Source organism: Sorex fumeus, unplaced genomic scaffold, assembly GCF_029834395.1.
Source record: "Sorex fumeus unplaced genomic scaffold, SorFum_2.1 ptg000003l, whole genome shotgun sequence".
Taxonomy (NCBI): domain Eukaryota; kingdom Metazoa; phylum Chordata; class Mammalia; order Eulipotyphla; family Soricidae; genus Sorex; species Sorex fumeus.
Genome location: NW_026606060.1, coordinates 8,102,247 through 8,125,595, shown reverse-complemented (window position 1 = coordinate 8,125,595; position 23,349 = coordinate 8,102,247). Strand labels below are relative to the sequence as shown.

General features: G+C 40.8%; 2 protein-coding genes across 2 annotated transcripts in view; one reads left to right on the top strand and one right to left on the bottom strand.

The window, feature by feature from the left end:
• The window catches only part of GCFC2 (GC-rich sequence DNA-binding factor 2), a 36,050-nt gene extending 33,538 nt beyond the window's left edge, over positions 1 to 2,512 (top strand). The window contains exons 16-17 of the mRNA XM_056116662.1: positions 433 to 557; positions 1,290 to 2,512. Of these exons, the coding sequence (XP_055972637.1) occupies positions 433 to 557; positions 1,290 to 1,407 (243 nt within the window). The 3' untranslated portion in view covers positions 1,408 to 2,512. The remainder of the gene's footprint in view (positions 1 to 432; positions 558 to 1,289) is intronic.
• Positions 2,513 to 8,238: 5,726 nt separating this feature from the next.
• Positions 8,239 to 11,690, bottom strand: MRPL19 (mitochondrial ribosomal protein L19). The gene is made up of 5 exons (XM_056117016.1): positions 11,480 to 11,690; positions 10,376 to 10,494; positions 9,964 to 10,098; positions 8,968 to 9,149; positions 8,239 to 8,847 (listed from the first exon to the last, which is right to left on the bottom strand). The coding sequence occupies exons 1-5, from the start codon at positions 11,662 to 11,664 to the stop codon at positions 8,626 to 8,628; spliced, it is 843 nt and encodes a 280-aa protein (XP_055972991.1). The 5' UTR covers positions 11,665 to 11,690; the 3' UTR covers positions 8,239 to 8,625.
• Between the last annotated feature and the right edge of the window lie 11,659 nt (positions 11,691 to 23,349).

Below are 23,349 nucleotides of genomic sequence, written 5' to 3'. Positions count from 1 at the left end.
GGCCAACCTGGTCAGCCCAGGTTCGATTCCTCCATCCCTCTCGGAGAGCCTGGCAAGCTACCGAGAGTATCTCGCCCGCATGGCAAAGCCTGGCAAGCTACCTGTGATGTATTCGTTATGCCAAACACAGTAACAACAAGTTTCACGATGGAGACGTTACTGGGCCCACTCGAGCAAATCAGTGAACAACGGGAGGACAGTGACAGTGACAGCAGATCTAATACTCAGAAATTGTGTGTGTGTGTGTGTGTGTGTGTGTGTGTCTATGTGTTTGTGTCTTTGACTTGGGAAAGAAAACAGTTCAACACTTATAACCACAATAAAACCGTAATATGTGGCTTGTGTGATTACTGGGAATTAGATTATTAGAAACTTAAGTAATACCTAGTATTATAAAAAAGAAAAAAAACTGTTGTATGTTTTGGTTAATAGGTAGCAGCATATTTACCAGAAAAATGGTTTGAAAGTTCTGTCATGAAAACATCTATTCCCCAACTAGAAAATTTCATCCAGTTTTTACTACAGACTGCACGTAAATTATCTGAAAGTGAATTCAGGTAATGCTTATTTTATATATAGCTCCATGGTATAGTTCAAGTGTTCTGTTCACAGGAATTTTTAGAAAGATTGTGTTTTTAGACCATCTCTGACTTTATTGCTGTAATACAGTAATATTTTCATATAGCTTTATAATCACTATGTCATGCACATTTGTTCTTATATTTTTTAAATGTCAGTCTTCCATAATAAGCACTTCCAGAAAACCGTATATCAGAGGGAATTTAGAAGTGAAACTGTGAGTTGAAAGCCTGTTATTGAACAAAGTTTTTAATTTTCAGTGTCTGGATACTTGTTAAGTACAGGTCTGTAGCCTGGTATTTACCTGCCTGCCAACAGCTCGCAGTGTTTCTGATTCCTCATTCACAGCACTAGGGGTCAGTGTGGTTGCTTAATAAGGAGAATTGCTAAACCAGTTCTTCAACAGAAATTTAAGTGGAAAGCCCATATTTGCAGCATTTGATGAGGCTTTGACCAAAATAGCATAATCAAACATTAGCAGCACAGCTCAGATTTATGACAGATTTGCTCTGTGCTTTCAAGCCTTTCTATAGTCGTTTACATTAAAATCTGCTGGAATACATCCACAAAGAGTGTATTTAAAATAAAAGTTTATAATTATGTGAAGAAGGTAGCATCTGAGTATTTCATGTTATTTGAGACATTATCTTAAGGTAAAATTTTTGGTTCTGATTTACTGTATTTTTAAAAGAAAATGTTTCATTTATCAGGGATGAAGTCAAGGAGATACTTCTTATTCTGGTGAAAATAAAAGCTCTGAATCAAGCAGAATCCATCATTGAAGAATGTCATCTAGACCACCTTAAACCAGTATTAAAAGATATTTGAGTAAACCTTACAGGAAAGTACTAAATAACTTTTTTAATATAGTCACACTGATCCTATACTTGAAAAGAATTCAGTACAAGTAAGATTTTGTTCCCCCACTTTCTACTTTTTAGTATCATAAAAGGCTACTGCTTCTGCAACACTTGAAAGAATTAACACACAGAAGCAGCAAGAGTTTGAATGCATCTATTTCATCTGAATTCTTTTAGCTCCTTTTCTAATTTAAAAGAGTTGGAGAAGCCATGCTCATAGTTGTTTGATCTTAGGTGAATCTTCTGCCTTGAACCCTAAAACCATCTTCCAGTTTCTTTATTGCAGCTCTCTCATATTATAACAAGTGAAAATGGAAATCTTAATTGGACTGTATTACATGGTCGCCTCATCCCTTAATAAGTTATTGTTAGCTTCTTCTTGAGAAATGTATTACCAATGCCGTCTGTTCACTCAGGATGAGTTGTCAATGAACCCTCACCAGCTGGAGGTATTATCATTATTCTTTGACTGATTGCAAACTTAACAGGGTAAAAAGAATCTTTGAAATTACTTTGTCTACTCAAGAGTGAATTGTTATTTTTGTCGTCATTGTATTTTCTTGAAAATACGGATTCATCTCTTTTAATAAATTTTCTATGTTAAGGATATCAATATTATGCAAGACCTGTGTTATACTTTTGGTTTACTAAGTTATTTCTTGTTAGGTAATTTAATGTCTCTTTATTAGGTGTTTGTCATTGGTGATAGAGAGGAAATAGGTTTTTAAGAACTCTGGAACATGTGATTTATTTAATCAAGCATTTTTATAATTAAAGTCCAAAATATCAGGAAGTCGATTATATTCTAGGATTTGGGTACACGGCCTCTGACATTTATTTCCCGTTGTTTTAAATCTGCATATATTTTAACAATTTGCTGTGCTATTTCTGCTGCAGTAAAGATTCATCAGATGGAATGGAATCTTTTTCAGTTTCCATTATGAAGAACAACTAGAAAATTCAAGCTGTTGATGAAAAGCATTTGGCATTTCCAGACAGTTTTGTGATGCAGAAGTAACTGCTTTTTTATTGCTACCTTCTCAGGTGTTTCTCCTCTTGTTTTTTCACACAAATGGCAGATACTTTGTTACATATAAATTTTGTAATATTTTTATTATTAAAGTATACATTTGGAAATTTTCCTCTGACTTTTGCATTTTTTTGTTGACTTTTGCATTTTTAATTAACTCTGGTTAGTGTGTTCCCTTTTAAACTTGGGCGAAAGATTTATCTGGCTTTTTGTAGAGTGGAACTATTAGAAAAAACGATAGATTCCAACTTTTCAACTGAATTTTAGTTTAAAACTCAAGTTTTTTATTCACGATACAAGAGTTAAGGATAGTCAAAAGCATTTGTGAAGCTCACCTTGTTCTCAGTGGAGACTCTATCAGACAAATATCACTCATGAACTCTGAAGTCAAAGTCTTTAACATTATAGTAAATTAAATTTAGCAATCAATATCATTCACCCAGAAAAATAATTTTAAAAAGGTTTAAAAATGATTATAGAAAAGTCACAAACAAAATGTAGTGCCCTTTCATAAACACTAGGAATTTAAATTCTTAGTCTGATAAGAAGCCTGTGGGAAAAACATCTGCATATGTAAGAGGGCTGTGTGCTCTCACCATCTGTTTGTACATTACTCCGGAGGTGTTGGCCATTCAAGAACAGAAACTCCTGCTGATGGACTGTGGGACCGAGAGGATGCGTTTCACCAGTGGAATTTGGAAAATAGCATATTTATTGATGAGAAGGCCAATGACAGCAAATTACTGAGAACTATGAAGCTGCCTAAATTTTTGTTAATATAGTCTCCAATATAGCACAGTAGCACTGTCCTCCCGCTGTTCATCAATTTGCTCGAGCAGGCACCAGTAACATCTCCATTGTGAGACTTGTTACTGTTTTTGGCATTATCGAATGTGCCACAGGGAGCTTGCCAGGCTCTGCCATGAGGGCGGGATACTCTCAGTAGCTTGCCAGGCTCTCTGAAAGGGAGAGAGGAATCCAACCCCGGTTGGCCGTGTGCAAGACAAACGCCCTACCCTCTGTGCTATCGCTCCAGACCCCCCCATATAATCTGTCACTGTTACTGTCCTCTTGTTGTTCATTGATTTGCTTGGGCGGTCCCAGTAACGTCTCCATTGTGAGAATTGTTACTGTGTGTGGCATACCAAATACATCACGGGTAGCTTGCCAGGCTTTGCCATGCAGGCGAGATACTCTCAGTAGCTTGCCAGGCTCTCTGAGAGAGGCGGAGGAATCAAACTCGGGTTGGCCATGTTGGCTGCTTGCAAGGCAAACACCCTACCCGCTGTGCTATTGCTCCAGCCTTCCCCAATATAATATAACACAAATTTTGTGAATATAAACCTCCACTCATGAAGTAATATTAAAAGAATTGAGAAATCTGTCCCATAATTTTTGTTTTAAGAAACATTGGTGTGAAACTGGTTTCTTTACAAAGAAGCATAATAGAAATTATTTTAAGAAATAAAAGGTTTGAGAGAATGTTCACTCATCGTTAATTTCTACTTAAAAAACAAAAATTGTATGGCCAGAGAGAAAGGACAGTGGGAAGGGCACTTGGCTTGCATGCAGCCAACACAGGCTCATGTCATGGCACCTGTCCCCCAAGCACAGCCAAGAGTGATCCCTGAGCACTGCCAGTGTGTGTGACCTCCCCCCCAAAAGAAGTTGCAGTTATTTTTCTGAATTAATATGAAAGGTATTGTTTGGGAAACAAGAATATGATTCAAGTGGTAGAGCACATGCTTTGTATATGTGAGATCCCAGGTTCAATATCCAGCACTCATTATATAACCCATTGCTCCAGTCCCTCAACCCCCGAAAATGAAGGTGTTTTTTTTTTCAACTAGTCTCTCTAGGATTTTTACTCTAAGAATAAAATCATATGTGAGTAGGTGAAATACTGATTTTTTCAGTGTCTTAATAGACTAGAATTGAGAGTCCCGATTTAAAGCCTACAATATACCATGATTTTATGGGGTTTCCTAGTCAATTCAGTGGAAAAAGAAAGAATATTAGTGGAACTAAATAGCTTTATGGAATGAAATGAGGTTGACCTTTATTTTTCACACTGTAGCATTGTAGCATTATCCTCCAACTCATCAATTTGCTTGAGCAGGCACCAGTAATGTCTCCTTTGTGAGACTTGTTACTGTTTTTGGCATATCAAGTACGTGACGGGGAGCTGGCCAGACTCTGCTGTGCGGGCGGGATACTCTTGATAGTTTGCTGAGCTCTCTGAGAGGGATGGAGGAATCGGACCGGGTCAGCTGCGTACAAGGCAAATGCCCTACCCGCTGTGCTATCGCTCCAGCACACCAGAAAAAAAGAAAAGAAAAGAAAAAAGCCCCCTGTGCTTAACGGTCAATCCTGGCAAGGATGAGGGATCAAACAGGAGTTGGCCACCTACAAGACATGTACCTTGACCCCCATACTCTCTCCATCCCCCAATTATGCATAAGGTCTGATGAATGTCTAGAACAGTGAACCCTGGCACTTTTTTGTGGGTTGAGCACTATTGAAGACCACATTAATTATCCTTCTGGTGATGGATACGGACTAAGAAAACAACAGTAGGGTAAGCAAAAAAATTTGGTTTTAATATGCATCTTAGACCAGTGGTTGTAAACTTTTCCCACTCAAACCAACCTAAATCTATCAAGTTTCTGTATAAAGTGTGCCTTAAAATTACTACCTTGATTTCATGTTAGCTGGTCATTCATTTTATTTAGAATGACCAGCTAACCAGAAATTTCCCAGGAAGATTCTGTAAGGCAGTCACATTATGATTTATTGCCGACAGAATTGTCTTAAAACATTCAAGTGCCACCTAGTTAATCCAGAGAAAGGTGAACATTTATTAGTGCAGTTGTTCTTTTAATATTTTTTAAATTAATGCAGTTTTTAAGGCTTTGTTCAAAGTCAAAAGAGCAGGTGGACAACCCACTTGTTGCCAGAGCAAGGAGTGTGCAGATGGAAAAGTTTTAAACTGTTACGGGAAAAGGCAATACCTGACAGGCCAGAAATCACTGAAATATGCAGATATAGGAAATTCCATTTCAACTGAAATTCATGCTGCATTACTTGAGAAGGTGTGTATGTGTGAAGTCAAGTTTTCAGACGTTCCTGTGGTAGAAAACAAGTGCCCTGAGAAATGCCGCAGAAATGAGTGGTAGTAAGTGGTCTGATTTCAAGGTTTGATAAATTCCACAGTGGCCAACAGATAAGACACATCCAAACATCCTAATTGCTAATCATGATTTTAGGGGTATAAGAAAAAAATTCAAAACATTTGCACCTGGTGTGTAAGCACTCTGGGTTTGGTCCAAACCCTCCCACCCTACCCCAAATAAAAAAAAAATACAGGGAGAGCACTGTGCAGGGAATAGCGCTATCCCTGAGCTCTATCAGGTGAGAAAGAACAAACATGACACAAATCACACCTGGCAGTTAAATCCTTAAGCCCACTCCCCACCACTGCCTGTCACCTTCCCACCAGCTAATGCCCACAGGTTTAGTCTTCAGAGAAGTGACACCGCTTGGTAACTTTTCAGGACTGCAGGCACTGGGTGCTAAACCCGAAGCTCGCAGTGAATGGCAAGAGGACAAGTGAGTATATCAATGAAGTATGCTGGAAACCCCCGTTTTTCCACCCATGGCTCCCAGAACACTTCAGGAAGGAAATGGGATAACTCTGCTATATAGACCAAGACACTGATGTGGTAGAGACACCCCGCAAAAACATGCACATGAATAATCCCAAGGATAATCCCAAGGATAAACCCTCCCCAAACCACTATCTAATCTGTTTTCTCTTTTCCCCTTTCCTTCCTGTTGCTAATCAGGGACCTCGAGTTTGCTCCCTCAGCTGTGGTCCCACACACTCAACCATGGTGCTGGGTGCAGTCGGGTTTATGGCAGGTCATTCTTGGCTGTGTGCTCACACTTTTTGGTTACAGTGCTCCCTCCCTGAGGGTCGCATCCAGGCCACGGTGCACGCACATCTTGAATGCCATACGCATTGGGCTACACAGCATTCCAGCTGCAACACTTTTCCCTGGATGGGAGAGTGGGGGTAGATGCACAACCTTTTACGATACAGATGTCTGAGAGAGAGCTAGAGTACTGTACTTAGTCCACGTGGGCATGAGAATCAAATTCATGGCCTCCTGCTTACGAGACAGGTACTTTTGCTACTGAACCCAGCTCAGCTTTGGCCAGCCCTGAATAAATTTTTTTTTTCTTAGTTCTCCTAAGCAGTGCTCAGTGGACCAAAAGACCACTTTTGGGAATTTTTTTTTTTCTGGCTTTTACAGTCACATCCGGTGATGGATGTTCAAGGGACTATATGGGATGCCGGGGATCGAACCCAGGTCAGCCACTTGCAAGGCAAATGCGCTACCTGCTGTCCTGTGGTTCCAGCCTGCTTTTTGGAATTCTTGGCCAATCAAATTGTGTTAGGGCCGGAAGATGTGGTCCTGCTCGGCTTGTGACCACCAGGGCCACCCCTGCATTGCTTAGGGTCAGGAGTGATTCCTGAGCACCACTGGGTGAGGCCTGCAAATTTGTTCAAAAGCAAATAACATGCAAAGTCTCTGTTTACCTTTTTGCTTGGGGGCCAACTTGGCAGTGCTCAGGAATTACTCCTTGCTCCTGAGGACTACAGGGATATATATGGGCTGCCAGGGATGGGACTCTTTCGGCTGCATGCAAAGCAAGCACCCTATCCACAGTGCTATTTCTCTAGTTCCTAATTTACCTTTCTTGTTACCGGTTAGTAACACCACCAAAACGAGTTAATAATCAGCAAATTGAAAATATAGAACCCAAAAAACATCAATTTAGGAGGGAATGCAAATGTAATCGGCACCGGAAGGTAGATTTGAGCAGTATCATTCAGGAGACTGGTAAAGGCAGTGCTTCTCCTGTGCACTAATCTGAAGAGAATTACCACGAGTCTGATCCGGATGCTCTCTACCATGTGTGATTGCAACTTTTTCATTTCATTCCCAACTCGGATCAGCTCGGACACTCCAATCACCATACACAAGTATAGCTAAGCATCATTCCTCAGCAGGATTTTGACTCAGCCATGACTTCCCGTCAGACATGACTTCCCCAGCCCCAACAGCCCAGCCCAGCCCAGTCCTCCAGTGAGCCACAGCTCAGAGGACTCACTGACGCCCTTATCCATGAACTTCTCAAGTGGTTTTTGGCAGAATCTCGGGGAAGCAGGGCCAGATCACAATACAGGTTCTGTTGTGTTCTCCATGAGGTTTCCCTTAGGATGATGTCCTGTTAGACACATCAACTGTACTTTCAAATCTAAACACACTGTGAACAATTCCTATGTAATATTTATTTTTCAAAGCAACAGAATGATGCACTCCAAAGTTGGAGAAAGCCTACATACAAAAGGAAGTGGGTGGATGTGCACGTAGAAAGAGCAGTCCTCTCAGATTCCTTTTCTTTTTATGACAAGGAGAGGCTGACTAGGTTCTCTGCCAACCAGACTTGCAGTTCACGCGTGTGTGGGCACATTAGGCTGGTGTCTGACTGCTCTTCCATCCCTGGCCCTTGGGTCCCGCTTCTTAAGCATTTCTGAATACAGACTGTTTTATTCTTGGGGAGGGGTTCATGAATGTGTACTGAATTACTCTTGAAATCGTACTTGACCATGTTTAAGTTTTATTTCACAAATTTAGAAACGTCATCCTGTCCACCCTCTGGTTCACATTCCAGAGCATGCTGGTAACATTAGCAGGTGTCAATGGAAGCTCTGGCACCAGGAAGACTGGACACACCACATCTATTCTCTTTTAAAAACAAACAAGTGTGTCTTTCTTGTTTTTTTTTTTTTTAATGTACTACTAAGATGATGAATATGTTGCTGATTTAATGACTGTCCTCTGAGAAATCAAGTTTTTTAGTGCCTGGAGAATCACGTATCCTCAGCAATGCACCAGATTCATGACAGAATCAAACGTTTTTGTTTTGGGGCCACATCTGGTGATGCTCAGGGCTTACTCGGCACTCAAGAGCAGGCTTCAGGCGGACCCAGGGTAGGGACCAAAAGGGGTCAATGGGGGCCAAACCCCAGTCGGCCATGTGCAAGGCAAGTGCCCTACCCACTGTACTGTCACTCCGGCCCCAGAGTCAGGATTTTTTTGAGGCTTCAATTTCCTCCCATATTGCAGCTTCGATCTTAGAAGTATCATATTCCCTCATCATATCAAACTCAAGCCATGGCTGACTCCACTTCTGAGCTTCTTTCATCTGCTCCTCGGTCAGGCAAAGGTCAAACCTGATCCCTTTAATCTTAAAGTTTGGTCGTTCCCAGCGCTTGGACCAGGGCTTTGGCTTCATTTTCACTTTCAGCTAAAGGAAGACAGAAACAGGGAATGAATCAGGCCGACCGTCATGAACAAGTCTCCAAAAAGCTTTTAAATGATTCTTGTTTTAGACTGAAATGCACAGTTCCAAATGCACATCTTTTACCTCGTTAACAGGCACTTCCTGATTGACTTCCTGTGCCACTGGCTTCATGTTCACATCGAAAGTGCTGTACTCAGGAAGGGCATCTCGTAAGTACAGCAAACTCTCATCCAGCCGCTTCTCTAACTTGACCACTTGGATCTCCTGGATCCGAGGATTATAAAGTTCAAAACAAATCTCAACACCTAAAAAAAGAGCAGACAAGCAAACCTAAATTCCTGCACGTGCCTTAAATTATAGTAAGTCATCCCATAAAGGAAAAGAGTACCTGATATTGGTATGAAGAGGACGTGTCATAAAGAATTTTTCTGAAGATTTTTTTCCCCTCCTCTGTTTAAAATTTAAGCACCATGTCTCATAAAACCTGTCACTGTCACTGTCACTGTCACTGTCACTGTCCTCCCGTTGTTCATCAATTTGCTTAAGCAGGCCCAGTAACATTGTGACAATTGTTACGTGTTTGGCATATCCAATACATCACAGGTAGCTTGTCAGGCTTTGCCGTGCGGGCGAGATACTCTTGGTAGCTTGCCAAGCTCTCTGAGAGGGGCGAAGAAATCGAACTCGGGTTGGCCATGTTGGCTGTGTGCAAGGCAAATGCCTTACCCACTGTGCTATCGCTCCAGCCACTCATAAAACCATGTCTCAAAAAACTTGGTTTTTTTTGGGGGGGTGGGTGTTGTTTTAGGGGCACACCCAGCAGCTCTGAGGGCTTGCTCCTGGCTCTGTACTCAGAGATCCTTCCTCACGGGGCTTGGGGGTCCATACGGAGTGCCAGGGATCAAACCTGGGTCAGCCTTGTGCAAAGCAAATCCTCTACCTGCTCTATTATGGCTCCAGAACCAGTGTTCTTATCATTCTTAGGCACTTGGCTCCATGCTATTCCTTGGAGCCTCATTCAACATCCAAGTTCCAAATGTCTTATCTCAGGAAGTAGAAAATAAAAAGAATCCTGAGATAACATCTCCAAGAAAATCAAAGCAATGATGTATTACTTACCTTGTCCTTCAATAGTATTTCTAAGGATGAAAGTAGCTCCAAGTCCAGATCCTGATCTCTGAATGCAAATCCCCAGAAACTGGCTAGTTTTCCCACTGGCATACGGGTCAGCCGTAGTAACACGAAGGATGCTTCCTATAAGATGAAAGTAATCTTTTTTGGCAGTGCTGGGCACTTAAACCAGAGTCTCATACATTCAGGATTCTACAGCTAAGCCACATCTCTGGCCCAGAACAGTGAACTTTTTTATAATATTCAAAAGCAAATAATAGCATTTCTAAGTAACTTCATAACTTCCTAAGTATTTTAACAGAAAGTTAAGAATTCCTTTGTATGCCAAAACCCAGATTTGTGAAAAATAATTGTCTCTATGGCAAGAAAACAAACACAAAAACATCCAATTCTCACTGACCCACATAGAACTCTGGAATGTGGATGACTTTCCTCCTTTCTAACATGTCTTTTCTTTCTATTTGAAATTTCAGAGGATTTGTTCTTCCCCTTGGAGGAATGAATTCAGGGCTCAAGAACCTATGAAAAACATAAACAAACAAACAAAAAAGGTAAGCGCTGTGAAATAAACAAAGTATGAAAAATTTATGATGTCAAGTTTTACTCTTCTTTAAACAGAAAAAGTCCATCTTCTAAAACTGATTGTTATTTCTCACGAGAACAAGTTAACAATTCCCAGTACTCCCCTAGTGGTGCGTCCAAGGCTGACTTGACATCTATAATCTACATTAAACCTGACAACTTATTAGGTTTGGTATCATCATTGCTTCTTCAAGGCATTGATAGTATCATTATCATTGCCTCTTCAAGAGTAAAGAAATAAAGGTAGGCAGAGAACTTGAGTGTCCTGTTTTTAGCTATAATTTAAGCAAGTCAAGATTTAAATGGAGACTAGCTGTCAGAGTCGGTGACCATAATCTCGGTCCTCAGGTTGAGTAATATGCATAATCCATTAGTCGAGAAAAGACAGGAACATTTAAATCACCACTTTGCAAAATTACCTGAACAGAAAACCTCCTTGTTTTCTTCTTTAACAGATTTTAAACTCAGCTTGAAACAATTGAAAGAAAAAGTATAAATGCCATTAGAATGAAAATTCAAGGTCCTAGGGCTGGAGCAAGCCAAGGGGGCGCTTGCCAGCCGTGCACGTGGCTGAGCTGGGTTGTTACCTGACATCCCAGGGGTCCCCTAGGCCCTCCAGGAGCTGTCCCTGAGTGCACAGCCTGCAGTAAGTTGCAAACCCTGAGCACTGATGGGTGTGGCCCGAAAACAATGCAAGAAAAAAAGGGGGGAAAAAATCCAAACATCTAGAAACAGGCCAAAGGTCGGCGGGAAGAACCTGAAGTCTAGGGGCTTCTTTGCTGGCTGAGATACTGAGGACTGCAGAGAAGGTTCTCGAAGAACCGACAGGCACGAATCGGGGGCGGGGGCTCTGCACCCTTGGGCCCTGCCCTGAGGCCCCGACCCCCTCCGGGTCAGCAGAACCTCCGGAGACCTGGCTCACCTGCTTTCGTCCCGCTGGCGGCGTTTATCCGAGATCACCGGTTTGGGCGGCGGCCGGAACGCGCCCGGCTCAGACGGTCCCGTGCTCTGCGGCCGGCCCGGCCCGGGCACCCGGGAACGGGCGGCTCCGAAGCTCCGGGTCAGGCACATTGCAGGCCGGCAGCACCCAACTATGGAGGCCGCCATACTTACGGGAGCGGGCCAAGACTACAACTCCCAGGGATCCGTGCGACAGGGCCACAGTCGCGTGCGTCTGCATGGCGGCTGCTAAGGGACAAAATAGCTCATCTCACTGCCATTGCCATCTGTTTGTTTAAGAGTGTATTTAAGGAGAACTTGGGTTCTTCAATGTGACAAATTATATTCTACTATAAGCAGTATCCTTTGTCTAGAAACTCCTTCCTCTCTGGATAAACTTTGTCTTCATTTATTCAGGCAAAACTTCACTGTATTAAGTTCAGTACCATTTGCAACTTTAATTTTTAACATGATTACTTGTGTAATTATTGAATTGGTGCTAACTCTGCCATTGTACTATTAGAATGAGAAAGCATGAATGAGGTCATTTTTGTTCATTTTTTCCCCTCTAAGTTGGTCTATGTACTAAGACGCCAGAAGAGAAAAAGCTCCTATTCCAGACAAGGACTGATCATCATCACGATAGTCTCTAGAGTCACAATATAAGATGTTTTCTTCTCACTACACACACACACACACACACACACACACACACACACGGGAGTTTAAGCCAAATGATTTAGGAAAATTCTAGGTTTATTGATGAGTATATCCTGAGCCAGTCATGGAAACCACCAAGAGATTGGTAGATACCTGCTTCAGGCCTCCCTCTTCTCCCTACAAGATGCAAGGCCAGGGGTGCAGGGCTGGGAGAAAGGATCAAGACACGTCTCCCTAGGAGGCACAGTGGCACAGTGCCCTTGAGCTAGTGGGGGCGGTAGTCTTCTTAGGTCTTATTTTCTTCTGTAAGCAAGCAAGAGGAGCCAGGTCCCAGTATTTCCAGTAAGCTTCACCCGGTGTAGTGCTCAGTCTCACAAGGAAGGGCAGGGCAGAAAAAGAGGCTTCCCACATCTCAGCTGCACTCACCCAGTATTTAGTCTCATAGTGAGTGGCAGGATGAAAAGTGCCAAATTCCTTTTCTCATGAAGCATGGTCTCCATCTGGGTATTGGGAGAGGAGATGGGATAGGAAACTTGTGTTTTTGATTCAACCTTCCTGAAAGGAAAAGCATCAAACACCACAGGCTCAAAAGAATTGTTGTAGCTTAGTAACATGTTTTAAATAGTGTTAGTGTTTATGGTTTTGATGTCCAGCTACTGCACCTTATCATCACCAGTGTCCAAGATCATCTACCACTGTCCTTAAATTATTTCTAGTCACCTGTTCATCCCCCCACACCACCTGCTTGGCACTCTCAGTTTTCACGGAATGGTCACCATTCAATATTTTCTATTCTTTTGCTCTGTTTCTTTATATACCACAGATGGGTAAGATCATCTGGAATTTATTATTCTCTGTCTGACTCATTTTTCTTATCCTAATGCCTTCTAGTTCCATTCACATTGACATTAATTACAAGATCCCATCGTTTCTTATAACTGAGTAGTATCCCTTGACTGATACAGAGTCTGGCAAGCTCCCCGTGGCATATTCAATATGCCAAAAACAGTAACAATAATGGATCTCATTCCCCTGACCCTGAAAGAGCCTCCAATATGGCAGCATTAGGAAAGAGAGTAAGGAGAAGCTGCTAAAATTTCAGGGCTGGGACTAATAGAGATGTTACTTGCGCCCACTCAAGCAAATCGATGAACAACGGGATGACAGTGATACAGTGATCCCTTGACTGTATATACCACAATTTCTTTATCTGCTCAGCTGTCATTGGATGTTTGAATTGTTTGCATATCCCAGCTCTTGTCCTTAGCACTGTAACGAACATAGATGTGCATGTATCTTTTTTAATTTGTGCTTTTGTATTTTGGAAGAAGATGTCAATACGTGGAATTACTAGGTCACATGGTAATTGACCCACTGTGCTATCGTTCCAGCATGTGTTATTATTAATACTTTTTGTGTATATATGAGTGTGTGGGCTGGAGCGATAGCACAGTGGGTAGGGCATTTGCCTTGCACACAGCCAATGTGACTGACCTGCGATTCCTCCGCCCCTCTCAGGAGAGCCCCGGCAAGCTACCGAGAGTATCTCGCCCGCAGGGCAAAGCCTGGAAAGCTACCTGTGATGTATTCAATATGCCAAACACAGTAACAAGTCTCACAATGTTACTGAGCTGCTGAGCAAATCGATGAACAACAAGAGGACAGTGGACAGTGACAGTGACAATGAGTAAATTTCTCTTCATTTGCCATTAGGGTAAAGTTCAGAAACTTACTATTTTTCTTTGTAAAGTTTTTGTCAATTTTCCTGGGGACTGGGTCAATTTGGAATTCAATTTGTGCTGTCATTTTGGAATTCAATCTTCTATTCAGCCCTAAAAGGAGGTTCTTGAGAATTTCATCACAACTGTCTGACAGAGGCTGGGACTACCCTGGCCCATTAGATTGGGCTCTCTGGGGACTCTGCATTTGGGCTCTTATTCCTAACCTTTCATGTTTCTGACCAAAAGTCTCTCTCTTTGGATTCTAGACTGAATGACCTTTGTAACACTCGTGTGCTCTCATTCTCTCTCTCTCTCTCTCTCTCTCTCTCTCTCTCTCTCTCTCTCTCTCTCTATGAGAAGCATTAATATGATCAGTTGAAAAACAGTGTCTTGTGATTAATTAATGACAACGTGCTAATTAAGACTGTACAGAATAAACCTTTATTAATTAAATGTTACCTACAAATATCATCAAAAATAGATGAATTTAAGAAAAACAGAATTCTTTAAAAGTATTTCTTCAAAGTCTGTTTCAAAATGGGATCGCTCCTGGTGGGCTTTGGGGACCCCAATGGGTGCCACGGATCAAATTCGGAGAAGCTACAAACAAGGCAAGTCCCCTACCCACTGTGCTATTGATCCAGACCCACCTGTTTTGAAATCTTGCCTAAAATTTTGGATAGTGAAATACAAAATGTGCATTTCTAGCTAATTTATTAAAGTATTACTTTGAGGAGTCATCAGCTGTGGAGGACTATTATTTCATGGGCATTTCAATAGTATCAAGGCTAGAGAATGTTTCTGAATGTGCAAGTAGCACCCATCATAATGATGAGCTGCTGCATTTTCTCCTGAGTCTGAAACTGGCTTGTGGTATTAAGTGGCACTACCCACTTTAATTACCCTTCACCTTTGCTTTGGGGAAAGCTGCGTGGTTTCTTCGAGAGCCAGTTATTACTCTGTGTTGTATTCTAACTTTATGCTTTAAAAATGTTATAAAAAGCAATCTTTGGAGCATTTGTAATCACTCATAATAATAAATCCACTTATCCACTCACCTATGTTTAAAGAGGGATGATTAATTCTCTTTACTGTGATGCTTTTTGGTACAGAGGTAAGTTTTTGCATGTGGGCTATAATTAACTAAACACTTCTCTCTAGTGATTTGAAATGCTAACTTTTTCTGTTTATGTATTCCCATAACTAAATGGGTCTTACCTAGGCTTTTCTGGTTGGTGTGTTTAAGCTTTATCTTTTCCATTAATGCTAATTTGTTTCTCTTAGATGTTTTTGGAGTGATGGTGAGAAAATGTGCATAATATTAAAAAATAAAATGACTTTAACTACACAGTATTACGTACCATGAATACTATTTATCTCCAGAGCTCTTTACATCATGCCCAACAGAAACTGCATACATGTTAAAGAATAACTTTTCCTTTTCCTTTTCCTTCTTTCCCGGACCCCTGATAACCCATCTTTTACTTTCTTTCCTCTACCAACTTACCTTCCCTAGGCCCATCTCATATGTAGTATTATATAATATGTGACATTTTGTGTCTGGCTTCTTTCACTCCACATAATGTTTGCAAGCTTCATATTGTAGCACATATCAGAATTTCATTTCAGTTTAAGGCTGAATAATACTTGTTTCCCTATCCCATATTTTCTGTGTCCATCATCTGTTAATGAATATTTGGGCTGTTTCCATCTTTTGGCAATTATGAATGATAATAGTCTGCTTTCCAGCCACAGAATATACCCTGGAATAGATTCACTGCATTATAAAGCAATATTATGTTTCACTTTTTAAATAACTACATTTTCCTACAGTTGTTGTATTATTTTGTACTCCTAGCAGGAATATGGAAGGGTTCAAATGACTCCACTCTACATCCTTACAAACACTTGCTATTTTCTTTAAATAAAAGCTATCCTAGGGCACAGAGCATCTGTACGGTAGGTAAGGCGCTTGACCCAGGTTCAATTACCTGCATCACTTATGGTCCTCCAAGCACCCCAAGAATGATCTCTGGGCACAGAGCCAGAAGTAAAGCTCAACCACAGCTGGGTTTAGCCCCCAAACAGAAAACAAAAAAGCTATCTTATTGGGCATGAAGTGATGGTAGTGCAATAAGATTTTGATTTAATTTTTCCAATGGAGATGTTGCAGCTTTTTCCGTGTGTTTATTGGCCATTATATATCTCTGGAGAAGTATTGATTCAAGTACTTTACTTGTTTTAAAACTGGAATGTTTCTTTTTCTATCTAGTTGTAGTTTTCCTTCTTTATTTTCTATTACAATCCCTTACCACAATTAATTAAATATTTCATTGTATTTTATAGGTCAGTGATTTTCAATCACCAGTCTGTAAACCAGTATCTGGCCAGAGGTGAAAAAATGTAGAAAATCACTTCTTTCAATTGCCTTTTTGGGCCGGAACGATAGCACAGTGGGTAGGGTGTTTGCCTTGCACGCGGCCGACCTGGGTTCGATCCCTGGCATCCCATATGGTCCCCCAAGCACTGCCAGGAGTAATTTCTGAGTGCAAAGCCAGGAGTAACCCCTGAGCATTGCTGGATGTGACCCCCCAAAAAAGAAAAATAAATAAAATAAATTGGCTTCTAAAAAAAATTGCCTTTTTACTCCCTTAATAGTTTTCTTTGATTTAGCTATTTTGTCTTTTGTTGCTAGTGCTTTTTACATCATACACTTTTTTAAAATTGGTAACTTAGTGTAATAAAGCGTTCTCCCTTTTTCCTTCAAACTCTATAGTTTTTACTCTAATGTTTAGGTCTTGAATTTATTCTCTTAGTTTTTCTATGAAGGAACGTTAGAGTCCAGTTTCATGTGGATACCCAGTTTCTCCAAAACCATCTGTTGAAAACTGTCCTTTTCCCCTAAAAAAAGAAAATTTTGGCTGCTATTAGTTTAGTCACAGTTCTTGCCAGCAACTATACTTTCATCTTCTAACTCTTTTCACAGCACACAAACTATTTCAGGAATGTTCTCCAGAATTGCATTAACAGCTCAAAGAGGCCAACTTGTGACTGACTGTCAGGCAGTGACATGTTTGTGAGAAACACCCAAGCTGAAGAGCCAGAAAGCAGTTCTTCAACAGCACTCACATGTTGATCTTTGCTACATGAGAGATGATTTGAAGAACTTCTGCCCCATAAGTTAAGGAGGAAATCAGTAAAATGTTACATAACTTGTCCAAAGGAGATTCAAAAATTTCTGCATTTTTATCTAGATACAAAGTGCTAAAATAAATTTGTAAATAGATGCCAGGAAGAAATCATCACTCTTCACTGAATCCTATTTGTTTTCCATGGACAATAATTATTTGTGATAATATCACCTGTTCTGTAACTTAGTAAAATAGTTGTAAAAATTAATATACAGCAACTATTTTATTTTTTTTGTTTTGGCTTTTGGAGTCATACCCGGCAATGCACAGGGGTTACTTCTGGCTCTGCACTCAGGAATTACTCCTGGCGTTGCTCACGGGACTATATGGAATACTGGGATTCAAACCCTGGTCCGCCTGATGCAAGGGAAACTCCCTACCCACTGTACTATTGCTGCAGTCCCTAACAGCAACTATTTAAATGAAGTCAGGAAGTCAGAGTTTTCACCTAGGGTCAATTAGTAAACTGCAACACTGACATTAATTATAATTCGTCATAATTGGTCACTGTCATCCTTATAAAATCTAATCCTTTTCATTTATTTCTATGCTATAACTAATTCTGAGACAATGCTTTTGTTTTAAAACTTATTCATGTAAGATATGCATAATTCTGTTTATTTCTAAAGATTATGATTTTCAGATTTAAATCATCTTAACTTTAATAATTCACTTGATCACTTGATCACTTGACATCCCATTACTCATCGATTTGCTTGAGTGGGCACCAGTAACGTCTCCATTCATCCCTGGTGAGTGCTAGTGTAGCCCAATGCTATCTGCTTGCTTCAGGAACACGAAGAGCCTCAAACAGTTTGTTCAGGCTCTTGATGAAGAAGTCTGACCATCTCATAGGTGAGCAGCCACGTGATCTTTTGACATCCTGTGAACTCCAGTCGGTAATGACTCTAGTCCAGTGGTCATCACCACATTTCATTACGTGTTCAGCCCATCTGATTTTCGACGCTTTGGCAAACCAGACAGCGTCCCTGATTCTTGACCGTCGACAGAGGTCAGAACTCCGGATTCTTTCTCTCATTTGAGTGAAGTGGATTACTCCAAGCATAACTCTTTCGATTCCTCTTTGGGAGACCCAAATAGCGTTCTCATCCTGTTTTCGTAGGGCCCAGGACTCTGAGGCGTATGTTAACGCAGAAAGAACAGTGGAATCGAAGAGATGTGCTCAGAGCCAAAGGTTCTTGGTCCTCTTAGCTATTTCTTCAACACTCTTTTTTTCTTAGTTATATTTACCACTTTCACATGTACACATTTTTAGGTCGAATACTACCATCTAGTTTTACTCTATTATATCACGGTCACAGTCCTCTCGTTGTTCATCAATTTTGCTCGAGTGGGCCCAGTAATGTCTCCATCGTGAGACTTGTTGTTACTGTGTTTGGCATATTGAATACGTCATGGGTAGCTTGCCAGGCTTTGCCGTGTGGGCAAGATACTCTTGGTAGCTTCCCGGGCTCTCCAAGAAAGGCGGAGGAATTGAACCCAGCTCGGCTGGGCTGGCTGCACACAAGGGAAATACCCTACTGCTGTGCTATTGCTCCAGCCCTCTTCAATGCTCTTGAAGGCATTCCAAGCCGCTCTCTTCCTCCTGCGCAACTCAGGTGCCAGGTCACTCGTCATGTTGACTTCTCGACGTAGGTACACATAACTGTTACATTCAGAGATGTTCGTTTCGTTGAGAGTGAATGGAACATCAGGAACGAGACTGTTTCTCACAAACATTGTCTTCATGAGATTCAGCTGCAGTCGGACCTTTCCACACTCACAGTCGAAGTCGGCCAGCATTTGTGCTGCTTGGCTAATGTTTGGTGTTATTACAACAATGTCATAAGCAAAGTGGAGGTGGTCTATCTTCACTCCCTTTCCTTCCCATTCCAGTCGTCACATGACATTCTCGAGGGTGGCACTGAAGAGTTTCGGTGAAATGGTATCACCATGCCAAACCCCTCTCGACATCAATGATAACGTCTTTGTAGAATGTTGAGATCCTGAGTGAATCCGTAATACTGCTCATGGAGGATCCTGATATATTGAGTTTGAATGCCCTGTTTGTCTAGGGCTTCGATGACTTCTTCCATCTCAACAAAATCAAAGGCCTTCTTTAAATCAATGAACATTAGACAGAGCTGCATCTTGGACCCCCGAGAAAGCTCAATGAGCTTGGTTATTGTGTGGATATGGCTAACCATGCCGAATCCTTTGCAGAACCCAGCTTGCTCGCATGGCTGTCCTTCATCTAGTGTTCTGTCAATCCTATTCAGGATGACTCGAGTGAACAGCTTGTACATGACAGACAATAGGCAGATCGGGCGATAGTTGCCAATGTCGTGGATGTCTCCCTTCTTGTACCTTTATATTATAGGTACCTTATATTATATCAGGCAATTGTAGTGCTAAGAAGGTAAGTGAATAAAGTGGGAAGTCCCGTGATATTGTCCACAGAGGCTGAACCAGATGGCATTTGCATCAACAGAGAAAGAGTGTTCCTTTTTTACCACCTTCCCAAAACACCATTTATTTCCAAGAACCCAATCTATTTTTATATAAGCCATAAAAATATTTTTATTTAGGTCAGTTTATGATATTTTGTGTCATAGTAGATTTAATTTAGGGTCTAGAAGCAAAGGCATTACAAATCTCAGATGATTTTGTGGCATTCAGAATGGATTGAATTAAAAACAAAACAAGACTGATATAACTTATTTTTTAAATATAGTTCATTAATGGGCTGGATCCATAGCATAGCGAGTAGGACATTTGCCTTGCACACAGTAGACCTGGGTTCAATTCCTCTGCCCTTCTCTGAGAGCCCGGCAAGCTACTGAAAGTATTCTGCCTGCACAACAAAGCCTGGCAAGCTCCCCGTGACGTATTCAATATACCAAAAACAGTAACAAGTCTCACAATGGAGACATTACTGGTGCCCACTCAAGCAAATTGATGAACAACAGGAGGATAGTGTTACAGGGCTATTCTTACTGTTCATTTAGTAGAGAAAATGTAATGAAGAGAGTAATATAATGTTCATATCTTAAAAGTGCTGACGCCCAATGGAATAGGAAGGTTTACTCACAATTCATACCAATTCCGTATAGCACTGTCTAGCACTGTCCTCCTGTTGTTCATCGATTTGCTCAAGCAGGCACCAATAACGTCTCCATTGTAAGACTTCTTGTTACTGGTTTTGGCATATCAAATACAACACAGGTAGCTTGTCAGGCTTTTCCCTGCGGCGGGATTCTCTCAATAGCTTGCTGGACTCTCCAAGAGGGGTGGAGGAATCGAACCCTGGTCAGCTGCGTGCAAGGCAAACACCCTACCCACTGTGCTATCACTCCAGCCCAATTCTGTATAATCACGATATAATTTTAGGGAAACTCCACATTACAATGATATAAGAATGCAATTCCATTGTCTGAAAAGAAGAGTGGGCATGGGTGTCTGTGTAGGACTGGGAAGTTGGCAAATGAGCAGGTACTAGGTAGACTCAGAAAGTTCTTGGTTTTTCCCCATTCACAGAGAGAGGGAAGGCCACTTTTTAGAGTGAAAATTCTTTGCATTTTTTGGCCAAAATCTGGGGGAACCATGGGTAGAAGTATCTCAAATTGGTTTAATTCAGTGTTTATATTTGTATTACATTTCAGAGGAATGTCATGAGTACTGTCTATTGATTTTAATTTAGGTGAAACCTCCATTTAGTCTGGACACTACCATCTTAATAATTGTCATAGAGAAAATATTCTGTGAGTGCCTAGGAGAAGAGAGATCCTATACAGGAAAAGATTATCTGCCTATGTAGACTATGTGAATTATCGTGTTGATTCATTTCTTTTTTTACTTTTTAATATCCTCTTTAGTCCTTACCAATTTTAAAGCATGAACTGTTTCCGGTTGGGCATTTTTTAAAAGACGAAAGTGGCATACTATATTTCTAAGGTACTATGTGATAATGATCATTGTCACTGTCCTCCCGTTGTTCATCGATTTGCTCGAGCAGGCCCAGTAACGTCTTCATTGGAGACTTTGTTGTTACTGTGTTTGGCATATCAAATACGTCACGGGTAGCTTGCCAGGCTCTGCCATGCGGGCAAGATACTCTCGGTAGCTTGCCAGGCTCTCCGAGAGGGGCGGAGGAATCGAACTCGGGTCGGCCATGTTGGCTGCGTGCAAGGCAAACGCCCTACCGCTGTGCTATCGATAATGATAATAAAAATAATAATGATAATGCAATGTATCTTATAGGGACAATGTGGGGAAAGTTTGAGAGATGAACTCTACTGTTAGTAAAATATCTAGGAAGACTTGAAAGATGGTGAAAAAAATATTTTCCTCCAGATTACTTTTGAATTTTTGTTATAGTCAAGGTGGTTTTAATGTTAATAATGTTAGTGTCTATGCTTTGAGTGTACAAAGTTGCTACACGTCCACCACCATGAAAGTGCCAAAGATGCTCCCCCATTGTCTTTGAGTCACCTCCAGCCCTATTCATCCCCCACCTCAAACTCCCTTCTCTTACCACTTGGTCATCTTGGTTCTGTAGTCAAAGTCCAAGAGATTGTGATCATTAAATACTATCCATTCCATTGCTTTGTTTCTTTACCACATATGAATGAGATCATCATTTTTGTTTTCTCTCTGATTACTTTCTTCAAAATGACTCTCTACAGTCCATGTTGCAGCAAATTGAGAGATTCCATCGTTTTTCATGGCTGTGTAGTATACAGTTATGCATAGATACTACAACTTCTTTCTCCATTTGTAAGTTATTAGACATTTGGTTTGTGTTTAGATCTTCACTACAGCAAGTAGCACTATAATGAACATAGGTATAACTATTTATTTTTGAATTAACTTTTTATGTTTTGGTATAGAAACCAAGGGAAAATTACTGGTCATATGAAAGTTCTATGATTCAGTCTTTAGCAAATCCCTCAATATTGTCCACAGAGGCTGAATCAGATGCCATTTGCATCAACAGAGAAAGAGTGTTCCTTTTTTACCACTTCCCCCAACAATGCCATTCATTCATTTATTTGCAAGAACCCAATCTCTTTTATATAAGCTGCGGGGAGCTGCCTGCTTATGAAGGGTCCTTAAATGGACATAGCCCTGGGAGTTGCTTCATTCAGAGGCTCAAGTATACTTGGCATTGCTCTCTGTCCTGCCACGCCTAGTATGTGGAGTAGTCATTATGTCACCAAACCAAGCCTATGGAGAAGTTAATACTTCTCAGTTTGCAAGAGAAGTTAATGAGAAATGGATGTATTGTGATTGTGTGGCGTGTGTAAGACATCACATCCTTTATAAATCAATAGAGTATACAGGAATGATCATAGTGTTTTTTAGTGTACTTTGTTATTATTTCCACTTTGTTCCTATTTCCAGTTACTGATCTAAGTAACATTGTTTTCATTATACTATGTTTCCTATGCTTGCTATGATCTAAGAAATGTATGATCTTGGGAAGATGTTTTTTGCAATTACAATGGATGATTTTACCTGACAATTTCCTGATAGAGATGTATAAGAGGCTGTCTGAAATAAAGATCAATGTTGTTGTTCCATGAGAACTCAGCTCTCTCAATCTCTTGTATATAGTTTCTTTGATCCTCACCTTCCCTCTTGACTGGTTTAACTATCGACTGGACCGGCAATAAGCCATTTTTACTGTTGTGTGGATACATCTCATTATTATTTTGACTTGCATTTTATTTAGAACAAGTGATGATGAACACTTTTTCCTACTCCTGCTAGTCATCTGTTTTTTGTTCTTTGAGATCTTTTCTCTCCCAGTCTTTTGATGGAGTTACTATTTTGTTCTTATTGAGCTTTGTGAGTGCTTTAGAGATCTGGATATTAGCCTTATAGGGCGTTTGCCTTGCTCGCAGCCAGTCTGGTCGAGCCAGGTTCGATTCTTCTGCCCCTCTCAGAGATCCTGGCAAGCTACCGAGAGTATTCAATATGCCAAACACAGTAACAAGAAGTCTCACAATGGAGATGTTACTGGACCCGCTCGAGCAAACTGATGAACAGCAAATTGATGAACAATGGGAGGACAGACAGTGACAGTCATATATGTGTGTGTGTGTGATATATATATATATATATATATATATATATACAGTGATATATATATATCACTGTAGTACTGTTCTCCCATTGTTCATCAGTTTGTTTGAGTGGGCACCAGTAACATCTCCATTGTGAGACTTCTTGTTACTGTTCTTGGCATATTGAATACACCACTAGTAGCTTGCCAGGCT